The 13,048-nt window shown below is 35.4% G+C and overlaps 1 protein-coding gene across 1 annotated transcript in view; it reads left to right on the forward strand.

The window, feature by feature from the left end:
• Positions 1-13,048, forward strand: part of CDH13 (cadherin 13) — a 1,791,933-nt gene that overhangs the window by 663,110 nt on the left and 1,115,775 nt on the right. Inside the window, exon 4 of the mRNA XM_053700758.1 lies at positions 11,274-11,390. Within this exon, the coding sequence (XP_053556733.1) occupies positions 11,274-11,390 (117 nt within the window). The remainder of the gene's footprint in view (positions 1-11,273; positions 11,391-13,048) is intronic.

The following is a 13,048-nucleotide window of genomic DNA, read 5'->3' on the forward strand; positions in this document are numbered from 1 at the left end:
GAAATGAACCACAAATTCTTGACGAGATGGTACCTTACACCCCACAGACTGCAAAAGATATACCCTAAAACCACTGGCAAATATTGGAGGGGCTGCAGGAAAAAAGGCACTATTGTTCGCATTTGGTGGAGTTGTGTGGGAATACAAAAATTTTGGGATGAGGTGACGGCTATGATGAGTAGAGTACTGGAGGTTATTGTTCTTAACAGACCCGAAATGCTGCTTTTCTTAGGCCTCCACAAACTAAAAAATAATGCCAAACACAAACTGATGATTCTTATGCTTAACATCCTAAAAATTTAAATCCACAAACACTGGAAATCATCAGTGATCCCCACTATAGGGGAATGGTCGGCACAGGTAGACCTACTCTTACAGATGGAAATATACCATTATATTTGATCAGATACAATCAAAGATACATGAAATGATGCTAGAGACATGGAACAGAGGAAAATAGAAACAAACCCCAGTCCCGAATTATACTAAAGCACACTATAATTCCAACAGCAATAATCCCTCGTCACTAAACACCCCTACCCACCCTTTTTTTCTCCTCTCACCCCTTTACCCAGCTTTACTATCTTTCACCATATAAAAAGACCATATACTTAATGACAGAGTAAGAGGTGCATCTTTATTGAAATACAGTGTACAGTTACTAATTGGATTTTGTTTGCAAGATGTAGTTCAACAGGACTTTTGCATGCCTTTAAGTCACACACATTCTATCTCGCTAAGATTTCCCAGAGTGGAACATCACATCCACAGCGATGCTAGAAGATCACCATTTGTCAAACTTTTCTTCCTTTTTCCTTTACACACATCCAAGAACTCTCTAAGCATAGAAAAAGGAACGGACAATATAACCAAGAATACAAGCAAAGAACATGTTGTTAATTTTTTTTGTATTCACCTACTGATGTAATACTACATTTTGTCACAATAAATATTTTTTTGGGGAAAAAAAGACTGCCACTTCTGAGGTGGCAAAGTGCTTAAAGCAGTGGTCTGTTTCTTAGCTTTAGGTTCAAGCTTACTCACTGTGAGGGCGAAAAAAGCTGTTTTTGCAGCTCCATAAATCTGGACTTTTGTAGCTTCATAAATCTGGGCTTTTGCATTAAATCTTTAGCATCACACTCTTACTAAAACATTCCTTACCCATCATCTTGACATCTGAAGATTATAAAACAGTAAATGCAAAATAAAACATGTTTTCCCCTACAGGTTTGCTGCAGTTTGGAGACACCCAAAGTGCTCTGTGTGCATTTAATTCCCACAGTTTTATTATAGGATTTTTGAGTGTGGATGTTTAATGTTTTTGCCATTGTACTGTCAGCAATATCGATAAAGCAATAACAATCCCACTGGGTTTTTATGCTGTTATTATGTGAGAAAATCTATGCATTTTTGTGCTTCTAAATGAATTTGAAAGTGTCCACAGGTGTCAAAATCATAAAAAATAAATTAAGACTATGCTTGCCAGAAGGCAATGGCTACTTCTGGTAAAGAAGAATCTTGGCAATTTAAACTGTAAAGAAATAATTATGTTTATTGAAGAGACAAAGAGAGAGATCAAAACCTATAAAATATTTTAAACAATACACTATGGGGTATATTGCAATCTAATAGTAAACTATGTAAAAAGTCTATTTGGCTTTTAAATGTAAGTAATTTTAATTCCATAGAAATATATGAAATAAACTGGTTACATTAAACTGCCTTAAATGGATATTAATATACCTATTGCTTTTGTGTAAAAATGTTGCTTGTCCCAAACTCCCTAGGGAGGCCAAAAATAAAGTTTGTAACCTAGATTTTTTTCCGGCACTTTTTTACACCAAGAAAGAAACAAAGCAAATCTACTCCTAACAATATAGAGGTATAAGTATATATATGAGGTTGTCCTCATTTAATATGGGTAAATAAAAATCTACTGTTTGCAGGTTCAGTTCAATCTATTAACCAAAGCAATATTTACACACAAAAAAATGCTTTTTGGTCTTTGTAACAGACTTGATGGGCTCCAATTATGAAGCTGCTTTATGGCAGCAATGCACTGCTGGGAGCTAGCTGGTGATATGTTTCTTGCCACCGGCTTACTACATCATGTGCTTAGCTCAGTTCCAGTAGTTCATTACTGCTCTGGAAATTTACTTTAACCATTTTACTAATTATTAGCTATATGTTTAAAATCACATGTTACAGTTTGTCTTATATAAACTTTGGACAAGCCAAACCCCATCCGGGATCATTTAATCCTGCCCAGATCACTCAGAGTCCCTCCCCTTTACCACTCAGACTCTACCCCTAGAATGCATAGGTCACATGGCTTTTGCCTATTTCCTTTGATTGGCACCTGAATTCTTTGTGCAGTCGGTAGCTATAGGACTTGTGTATTAGAATTGTTACAGTTAAAAGGCAGACTTAAAATGATTCAACATCTAAACAGTGCAACTAATTACAATGCTATTGTTCTATATGCCAACATGCATATGCTCCACTGAATGCAATATAGTGGGAGGCAAAAGGAAATAAGGCTGAGCCTCTGAGTTTCTAATGGGTAAGGGGAAAATTTCAATCCTTATCACTGTTTGCTCTTTTGCAATGTTTCTCTGTACTAGGTAGAGGTGACTTGGAGCCCTGTGAGAGGAATGGCAGTGCACAAATTATTACATTCTAATAGAACATCATAACTGATAAAATGTTATGACTAGATTATGAGTGGATTGCTATTTATCGCTCCTGCTCTTGGGCTAACTCCACTAGAAGGAAGCTTTTTGCGTGCGCTGGGTAGCGTGCGTTTTACAAGTTGAAAATAAAATGTTTTCACAAAACCTGAACTTGGAATAGTGTGACCAAGTTAACGTACTCTCCAATAGACTTCAATGGATTGTGAAAACATGAATATTTCACATTCCAATGTTCTTCACATAGCTGAATATGTTCTATTTATTCATAAATATAAATATATATATATTTGATTTTTTTGGTAAAATATATAGCTGTACATATATATACACACATATATATATATATATATATATATATATATATATATATATATATATATATAAAAAGTATATAGGTATAGATATATACAGAAAATACATATAGATATTGGAATTTATAAATACTTAGAACATATTCCCTTATGTGAAAAACACTGGAATGTGAAATGTTTACATAAATAAATAATTACATATGACTATTGCATAAATATGATTATACATATTTTCAGCTAGTTGACTGCAAAGGGCTCCAATGCACTTATCTATATATGTCTATATACAGTGGGGCAAAAAAGTATTTAGTCAGCCACCAATCGTGCAAGTTCTCCCACTTAAGAAGATGAGAGAGGCCTGTAATTTTCATCATGGGTATACCTCAACTATGAGAGACAAAATGTGGCAACAAATCCAGACAATCACACTGTCTGATTTGGAAATAATTTATTTGCATATTATGGTGGAAAATAAGTATTTGGTCACCTACAAACAAGCAAGATTTCTGGCTCTCACAGACCTGTATCTTCTTCTTTAAGAGGCTCCTCTGTCCTCCACTCATTACCTGTATTAATGGCACATGTTTGAACTTCTTATCAGTATAAAAGACACCTGTTCACAACCTCAAACAGTCATACTCCAAACTCCACTATGGTGAAGACCAAAGAGTTGTCGAAGGACACCAGAAACAAAATTGTAGACCTGCACCAGGCTGGGAAGACTGAATCTGCAATAGGCAAGCAGCTTGGTGAGAAGAAATCAAATGTGGGAGCAATAATTAGAAAATGGAAGACATACAAGACCATTGATAATCTCCCTCGATCTGGGGCTAAATGCAAGATCTTACCCCGTGGGGTCAAAATGATCACAAGAATGGTGAGCAAACATCCCAGAACCACATGGGGGGACCTAGTGAATGACCTGCAGAAAGCTGGGACCAACGTAACAAAGGCTACCATCAGTAACACACTACACCGCCAGGGACTCAGATCCTGCAGTGCCAGACGTGTCCCCCTGCTTAAGCCAGTAGATGTCCTGGCCTATCTGAAGTATGCTAGAGAGCATTTGGATGATCCAGAAGCAGATTGGGAGAATGTCATATGGTCAGATGAAACCAAAGTAGAACTGTTTGGTAGAAACACAGCTCGTCATGTTTGGAGGAGAGAGAATGCTGAGTTGCAACCAAAGAACACCATACCTACTGTGAAGCATGGGAGTGACACCATCATGTTTTGGTGCTATTTCTCTGCAAAGGGAACAGGACGACTGATCCGTGTACATGAAAGAATGAATGGGGCCATGTATCGTGAGATTTTGAGTGCAAACCTCCTTCCATCAGCAAGGGCATTGAAGATGAAATGTGGCTGGGTCTTTCAGCATGACAATGATCCCAAACACACCACCCGGGCAATGAAGGAGTGGCTTCATAAGAAGCATTTCAAGGTCCTGGAGTGGCCTAGCCAGTCTCCAGATCTCAACCCCATAGAAAACCTTTGGAGGGAGTTGAAAGTTTGTGTTGCCCAGCGACAGCCCTAAAACATCACTGCTCTAGAGGAGACCTGCATGCAGGAATGGGCCAACATACCAGCAACAGTGTGTGACAACCTTGTGAAGACTTACAGAAAATGTTTGACCTCTGTCATTGCCAACAAAGGATATATAACAAAGTATTGAGATGAACATTTGATACTGACCAAATACTTATTTTCCACTATAATTTGCAAATAAATTATTTCCAAATCAGACAATGTGATTGTCTGGATTTGTTTCAACATTTTGCCTCTCATAGTTGAGGTATACCTATGATAAAAATTTCAGGCCTCTCTCATCTTCTAAAGTGGGAGAACTTGCACAATTGGTGGCTGACTAAATACTTTTTTGCCCCACTGTATGTGTAGCAAACTAATTCCACAGCACCATGAACTTTTCAGCCTTTTATTTTAGCTTCTTCTCACATAGAGGTACAAATGTATAAAAACAATGAAACATTTACCTACATAAATCTAAGCAAATAATCTCTTTTACAGATATAAAATTAAATTTTTTATTCACAGGTTATACGAACACCCTAAGGTCAAGCTCTCTGTTCATCCCTTTTGACATTAAAGATTCCAATTTGTGAATCCAAAATGACTCTTTTTGTTTTATTATTAATTCCCTGTGTCCACCCCTTCTTAACTTACCTACACCATCAATAATTTGCCATCTCATTTGCCTAATGTTGTGACCAGCCTCTAGGAAGTTGCTGGATACTGGTGCTTCCCTATTCTAACATCTGATGTTGGACCTGTGTAGACTCATCCTATCACGTACCTACCTTATCGTTTTGCCAATATAAATCTTAGAGAATGGGCATTTAATGAGGTAAACGACATACGATGAGTCACAAGTATAAGAATTCCTTATACTCAACTGTCTTCCTCTTTGTGGATGCTGAAATTCAGCCCCTTAATTACTGCACTGCAGCTGGCACAACCCAGACATGGGTAGGTGCCATAACTTTTAGAGATGATAAATCTCTATGGTTTTTCAGTACCTAAGCCATTTCTTATTAGAAGGTCACCTAAATTAGGGACCCGTCAATATGCCATCATAGTTTTGTTTTTGTTGGAAAGACTCAATATTAAGATTATAATTTTTTCAGTGCATGCCAATGTTTGGTGATAATTCTGCCTATGTCTTGGCTAAAGGGATTATACTGAGTGATACATACTACCCTCTGCTGTTTATCATTTGAGGTCTTAGGGTTAGTCACTCTTTATTCTTTCAATTTCAGCTTCTATTAGTTTCTTGTTTTTGTTTTTTTGTACCTCTATGTGAGAAGAAGCTAAAATAAAAAAAAAGGCTGAAAAGTACATGGTGCTTTGGAATTTGCTTTCTGGATTTGTAAAGAGTTAACAGTCACCCTTTTCCCAAGAGCATCAAAAAACTTACCAGTGGTGCTGTACACTTCTTTTTGGAATATTCTATATAATGGTACATATGTCTGTAAATACACATATAAATACATAAAAAATTGTAAATATATGTATATATGCATAAGTATGTACAGACATGTAAACATGTACGTAAATATGTACAGACATGTAAATATAAATATATATATATATATATATATATATATATATATATATATAGATACATACACATATATATCCATCTTTAGCCATGTATATGTATGTATCTCTATGTTAAAGCCATTTGCCTGCTTTCTTTTTTTCTAACACTTAAGACCTCCTTTAACTTTTTATTGCAATTAAAAAAAATTAAAAAAATTAAATGGTCTTATAATGAGTGTAACTGTACTTTTATATGTATTTTGATGTATTTTGTACAACTTTTTATTCGAGTGTAAAAGTTATTCGCCCTATCCCAATGTGCGTGATATTCAGTTGTGCTCAAGAAAACACGTTTACTTTTAACTTAAAATGTAGCCACCAATAAGCAAATGCTACCCAGGGTGTTAAACCAAAAATGGGCCGGCTCCTAATCTTACATTCCTGCTTTTTCAAATAAAGATACTAAGAGAATGAATAAATATTTATAATATGAGTAACATAGAAAATTGCTTAAAATGGCATGCTCTATCTGAATCATGAAAGAAAAAAATGTGTGTTTCATATCCCTTTAAGTAAACAGTTTACTGATTACTAACTTTTAGAACCAGAGGGAATTTTGTGACCATCAGTAAAAGCTTTTTAAACTCTTGAAAATTAACACAAATCAATAATAGAAAGGGGAGTAATTTGGTTTTATTTTTTTCCATGTTGAACATTAGACAGCCTGACACTATCAAGACCAATTTATCTTTCTTTTTAAATGACAAGAATTGCATCTGCTTCTCTCTTAACGAATAATGAGCTCCAAAATACCCACCTTTGAGATATTTTTAAATGCTTTGTGTGACAAATCAATATGTTTACAGCATTCTTGCTTACTCCCATGACAAGTTGTAATGAAGTTTTTCAGCCAAGAGTAATGTAGCCTGATAGCAGATACAAGACTGATCATTTATTTAAATTTTCAAAATGTAGAAAATCCCACAAGCTTTTAGGGCATGAAAAAATGTAATTAAAAAAAAAAAAGAACTTTTTCATGACAGATACTCTTTTTACTTTTATATTGAACTAAGCATGGCAATTGTAGGTGATAAGGTTTCAGATGATGTGATGGAAACAATTATAGGAATTAAAGAATGTCTGATGCTTGAATAAGGTTATCCTGTCGAGTAGAGAGATGTGCTAATGCCCTAATGTGCATGTCATTTTTGTAATATTGAATAACTATGGCAAGATAAGAAGTGGAGAGCAAGAATGCAAGAGTTATGGAGTGTTGGTGCACAGTATTTTGCACTTAATTACCCTTGCACTTTTGTGGATGGTAAATATTTATTACAGTAGTATCATGCACATTGTTGTACTCTTGTTGGATAAAGGGGATGTGTATTTCCCTAAATAAATAGATATCTATGAAGGAGGACCACAGTGAAATTATTAATGTGCAGCAACACAAACACGTAGAGAAGACTAAGAGTAAACAATTCCATTTAGGTAGTTTTTAATTTATTTTTGTAGTATTTTAAGATGCACTTGAATGTACAACAGCAGCAATAGAATTTACGACAAGGTTTTCAAAGGGACATTGGAGTCAAGTAAATTAGTTCATTATTCAGATAGAACATGCAATTTTAAACAATTTTCCAATATACTTCTATTATATATTTAGCTTTGATTCTTTTTTTAAAAGCATACCTAGGTAGGCTCATTAGCAGCAATGCACTACTGGGAACTATCTGCTTACTAGTGGCTGCACATATATTCCTCTTGTTATTGGATCACCTAATGTGTTCAGCTAGCTTCTAGTTTTGCATTGCTGCCCCTTCAACAAAGGATAGCAAAAGAATGAAACAAGCTTGATGATAAAAGTAAATTGAAAAGTTGTTTAAAACTGTATGATTTTTCTTAATCATAAGTGAAAAAAATTGTGTGTTTTTTTTTTATTAATGCAAAACATTTTCAACGACTTGTAATATGAGCAAAATGAGTACCCTACCACTTCTTTTCGCTGTCCATTCAAAGAATAGGGTGCACAATATATGTATTGCCCTTGTACATTTTAACCAGCAACTTGCAATATCCAATGAAACTCTATTGATTCTGCGAGTCCAAGAACAACATAATGCGCAAAGCATTAATAATTGTGCTCTTTTTGTAATCTAGACCTAAGGATCTAACACCCAAACATGTACAGCTGTGGCTATGAAATAATTGGGTTCTACCACTGAATAGGTATACTCAAGAAATATGTTTTTTCACACAAATAGAGGAAAAGATAAACCCTTATATATGCAAATGATCAATTAAACATAATATATAACTTGTATTGTGTTATATTGGTAAAAACAAACAGGGGTAAAGATTCAAAAGCCAGTTACCTTGTAATGCCGTGGAGAGAGAAACACTGTCACCCTACAGCGTGAAGGAAGTATAAACCTGGGGATCCGGGAGAGCACGCTGGATTCACAGGGAGAGACCTCCGTAATAATAAAGCAAAAAACAACTTTCTCCTTGCATATAATATTGAATAATAGTCCTTAGATATGAACTTTAGACACTATGCACCAAGCCTTATTATAAAAAATAAAAGTGTTTATTGATAAAGCTTAAAAGAGTAACTCACATAAATTCACAGAAAGACAACAAACAAGATACGTCAACTGATGCGTTTCATGCCCAACTGGCACTTTCTCAAAGATACCCTGGGAGTATTCACATACAGGTATATGTAAACAGATACCTGTCACACCTCCCCAGACTTCTGACTATAGAAAAAATCCCTGTGTGTATTCCAATTCAGACACCTCTATTCAGTGCAGCTAAACACAGGTGCTGCTTCTCCATTAACTTACTACAGGCTGTCTCTAGAGCAGTTACGGGAATCACCAAAGATATGTACATACATATACGATTAGAAAAAATGAAAACGTTCAACACGATACAATGAAACAAAGAGCATAAAGGCAATAACAAAAAATCTGTAACATTGTCACTAGTATAGTGAATAGTAAAGGTTAATGCGATGGAGATATTACTTCTAACGTACTAGACACAATTAATTTATGAGGCGGACAGGAATTGCCGCAATTGTTGATTGACACCTCCCTGCTGGCGGTCGGTTGGCCTTGAGTCTGCAGGGGGCGGCGTTGCACCAGCAGCTCTTGTGAGCTACTGGTGCAATGCTGAATACGGAGAGCGTATTGCTCTCCGCATTCAGCGATGTCTGTCGGACCTGATCCACACTGTTGGATCAGGTCCAACAGACGATAAGTAGGCCTCTTTACATAAATCATTAGAAAAAATTTTGGTTTAGTATCCCTTTAATGAGGATTTGTAAATTATCACTGCATATCTGCATTTAGAGGCAAATCAAACAAATTTGGATAGTAACCATTAATGCCACTTCCCACTGGAATCTGTATTTATCTCTAAAAATAGATATGTAGTCAAAAACTATTGGTTATTATTACTTGAATACATAAATGTATGAATCATCTTAAAGGCATTTAGATAAGTTCTTTCAAATTCACTTAAACCTACATCTTTGCAAAACTTGCTGCAGTATTATCTGTCTAAGATACCTAAAATATGTAGGTCCTGCTTATTATTGTATTGCGGTCAGTTAAAAATGATTACTCCCCCCCCCCCAAAAAAAAAGGTATACAACATATTTTAAAGTATTGCATCTGTGCTCAACCTTTGTAATTGAGGAGACAATGAACACTAGACATTTCTGTTGGGTTTGGCAAAGTTTAAACATTTTTAAAACAAATTAACATAATTTTTACTACATTTATTTATCAATAGCAAAACTCTACCCCCATTTGTCTTATTTAAAGTAGCCAATCTGGAGTTTAGCCTGCTGACAGCAAGGCTGTTCATAATGCTATTATAAAGTATATTGTTTTGCATTTTAATTTCTAGGAATTATAAAATTATTAATTTTAGAGATAAATTGCATGAAAACAGGACAAGCAAACTAAATAAGGAAAGTATAAGAAAATAATATACAACTCTAAAGGTGTTCACTGTACTTTTAAAGGGATATTATTCACTGAACACATTTAGGGCTAGATTATGAGTGGTGCGCTAACTGTTGTGCACAAGCGATAAGGGGTATTTTGCCGCTCTTTGTGCATGTTGGAACTATTGGCCGTATTACGAGTTGAAAGTAAACACGTTTGTTTGAGCGCAATTGAATTCAACGTGTATCAGGTTAGCACAACATCTGTAAAATATACTGAAACATATTCTAAATCATCCGTTAAATATATCTATATTTTTTAATCTGTTTAATAATTTTTAATACATTTTTTTTATTATTTTTATAGTTTATATTTAATAATTTAATAATGTGCCTTAAAATTATTAAATTTTCATGTGCGCTAACCCGAAGGCATTAAAATCTAAATCACAAAACCCGATGCGCAAAATGCATATTATTATACATTCATATGTTCTTTACATTGAAAATAATGTACTTTTTATTATTAAGTATATATTTCTCTATATATCTACTGTATACTGTTTATGTAAAATACATATCTATACCTATATATCTATAGTAATAGATACATAGGTATATACGAATATATATAGAAATATGTATTTAAGAATAAATAGAACATATTCTGCTATGTGAAGAACATTGGAATGTGAAATATTAATATTTCATGTTGAGTTTAGTGCTCTTGAGCAGTTGCAGAATTTTTTTTTGTGCATGTTAGGATTTCGCTTGCAAACCAATCTTTTACTTTCAACTCATAATACAGGCACAACCGGATGGAGGCAAATCAAATATTGCTACGGCCAAAATGGCAGCACCCATAATTAGAGGGAGGTGCATGAAATGAGTTTCTTCTTTAACATATTTTTTTACTTGTTATTTTTGGGTCCATCTATGTAATGCTGATACGCATTATCCATCAATAATACATCATTTTTACAATCTTTAGGTAGAGAATTTTACTTCAATTTGTTTTCCAAATACTGAGGTGTGTCTTCCATAAATAAGACTATGACTATAAAAACATCAGAGCTTTTTCCCCAAGACTACAATCACTTATAATTCTTGTTAACCTAAAATTGATTTTCATTTAACAGATGGGTAAACCCTGCTCATTACATCTACATAGATTATTTCACATTTGTTAACTGTTAAATAACCATCTTTCTGTATAATATTCTGATTCTACTTTATTTTTTTTTACAGAATGTGTTGAAAGCTCCAAGACACATGTCATTTCTGAGGCACAGAAGAGCTATTTTAGCTCCTCCTACCGGCATTGCAGAAAATCAGAGGCCCCCATTTCCTAAAATAGTGGCCAGGGTAAGATTTTACTATGGAATTTTATATAATTTCAGACTATATCTAATAAGGAATCTGAAAGGAATTGCAGATAATGGCTCTAAATCATTTACCATCCTTCACCACAAGCAAGAAACCTTAATTTGGAAATTATTTTTGGCTAATGAAGAAATGTTTGCTAAACCTAGTCTCTAACAATTAAAAACAAAATTACACTAGTAGAGATTTCCATCTATGCTGTGTTTGTAATAAAGCACCATTATGTATAGATACCAGAGGTCCAAATTTGCCTCCATCTTAAAAGTCAAAACCTCTCCTCTTACTGGCATTTCATAAATAACACGTATAAGTGAAACAGTTTTTTTTTTTTTTTTTTTAAACTAAGCACAATAAGCATGCATAGTATTTCTGCCTGTATGTTATAAAGAAAAATAATAGACTATAAAAGCTTATGTGTTTTCTGTTCTACAAATATTAATCTATATTGTGTGTTCCTTATGAACTAGTTAATACTCATTTGTTCTTAATGTTTTTATTTATAATTATTAGATTCAATAAATAAATATACTGTGTAAATTAAGCATATTCTCCAAAATTAGTAATCTTATTATAAAATGGATGTAACAAAAATGGATAAAATTGAAAATTCTTTGTTTATTTTAGTGATGTTGTGATCTAGTCCTTTATAGGAAGGGCACTTATACTATTATACTTACTTATAATTATTATACTGTTAGGAAGGTGTGACGGACATGGGCTACCCGGACTGGGTAGCTCAGCCAAGAGGGTCCTTCTTGTACCTGGAACTTGTAGCTATAGAGTGGAGATAAGTGATTATAGCCAGAGCCCACCCAAAAAAACAGACAAGACCAGTATTCAGGTGAAACACGAACAGACTTTATTGTGAAACACACACTGCTTATATACACACTGACCATCTTGATAAGGTTCTTATCTGACACCAGATCTCCCGCTATTCCTGCCCCTCCATACCGACTGGCGCTTCCATAGGAACCATATTTCCATAGAGTCCCCATAATACCTAGGTTGCGGTTTTGGGGTAATCCTGAGGGAGTGGCGGCTATTCCCAGGTAGAAGTGGAGAGTTCAGAGGCCCCAAGGTGCCCTAGTCCAAAAAGTGACATGATCCATCACTGGGGACCAGAGCGACAGCTGATCAAAGGTACACAGGGTAAGCCAGGGGTAGTAAGAGTTGTAGGGGGGTCTAAAACTCCAAGTTCCCAAGAGAGCTTCCTTCCGGCAATCACCCCACCACTTGCCCTGTATAGGAAGTCCCAGTTCCCAAAATAGCGGAGCTCTGGGACAAAGGGCCTAGGGTAAAGGTCAATGGGGTTCATGGGTAGCCCAGCTGTCTAGTAGTTCCATGAGTCCGACCAGCCAGGAAGGGGTCAGGCGGTAAGAGATCAGCTCTTCCAATAGGAGGTATAAATAGTGAGAACACAAGAAGGAGGGAGTTTGGGACATTGCAAAAGCCACAATAGAGTCAAAAACAAGATGATAACCAGTGAGCCAGGTAGTAGGGGGGGTGGAGGTAGACTTAGCAGCCTGGTATCTGTGACAGTGATCCCCCTGAAAAGTACAGCAGACCGGCTAGATCCACACTGCCTGGGAGAGTTACTCCAATTCAGCTTGCCGGAAGAGTCCATCAGCATTCCCAAT

The sequence above is a fragment of the Bombina bombina genome, chromosome 1, assembly GCF_027579735.1.
Source record: "Bombina bombina isolate aBomBom1 chromosome 1, aBomBom1.pri, whole genome shotgun sequence".
NCBI classification, from domain to species: domain Eukaryota; kingdom Metazoa; phylum Chordata; class Amphibia; order Anura; family Bombinatoridae; genus Bombina; species Bombina bombina.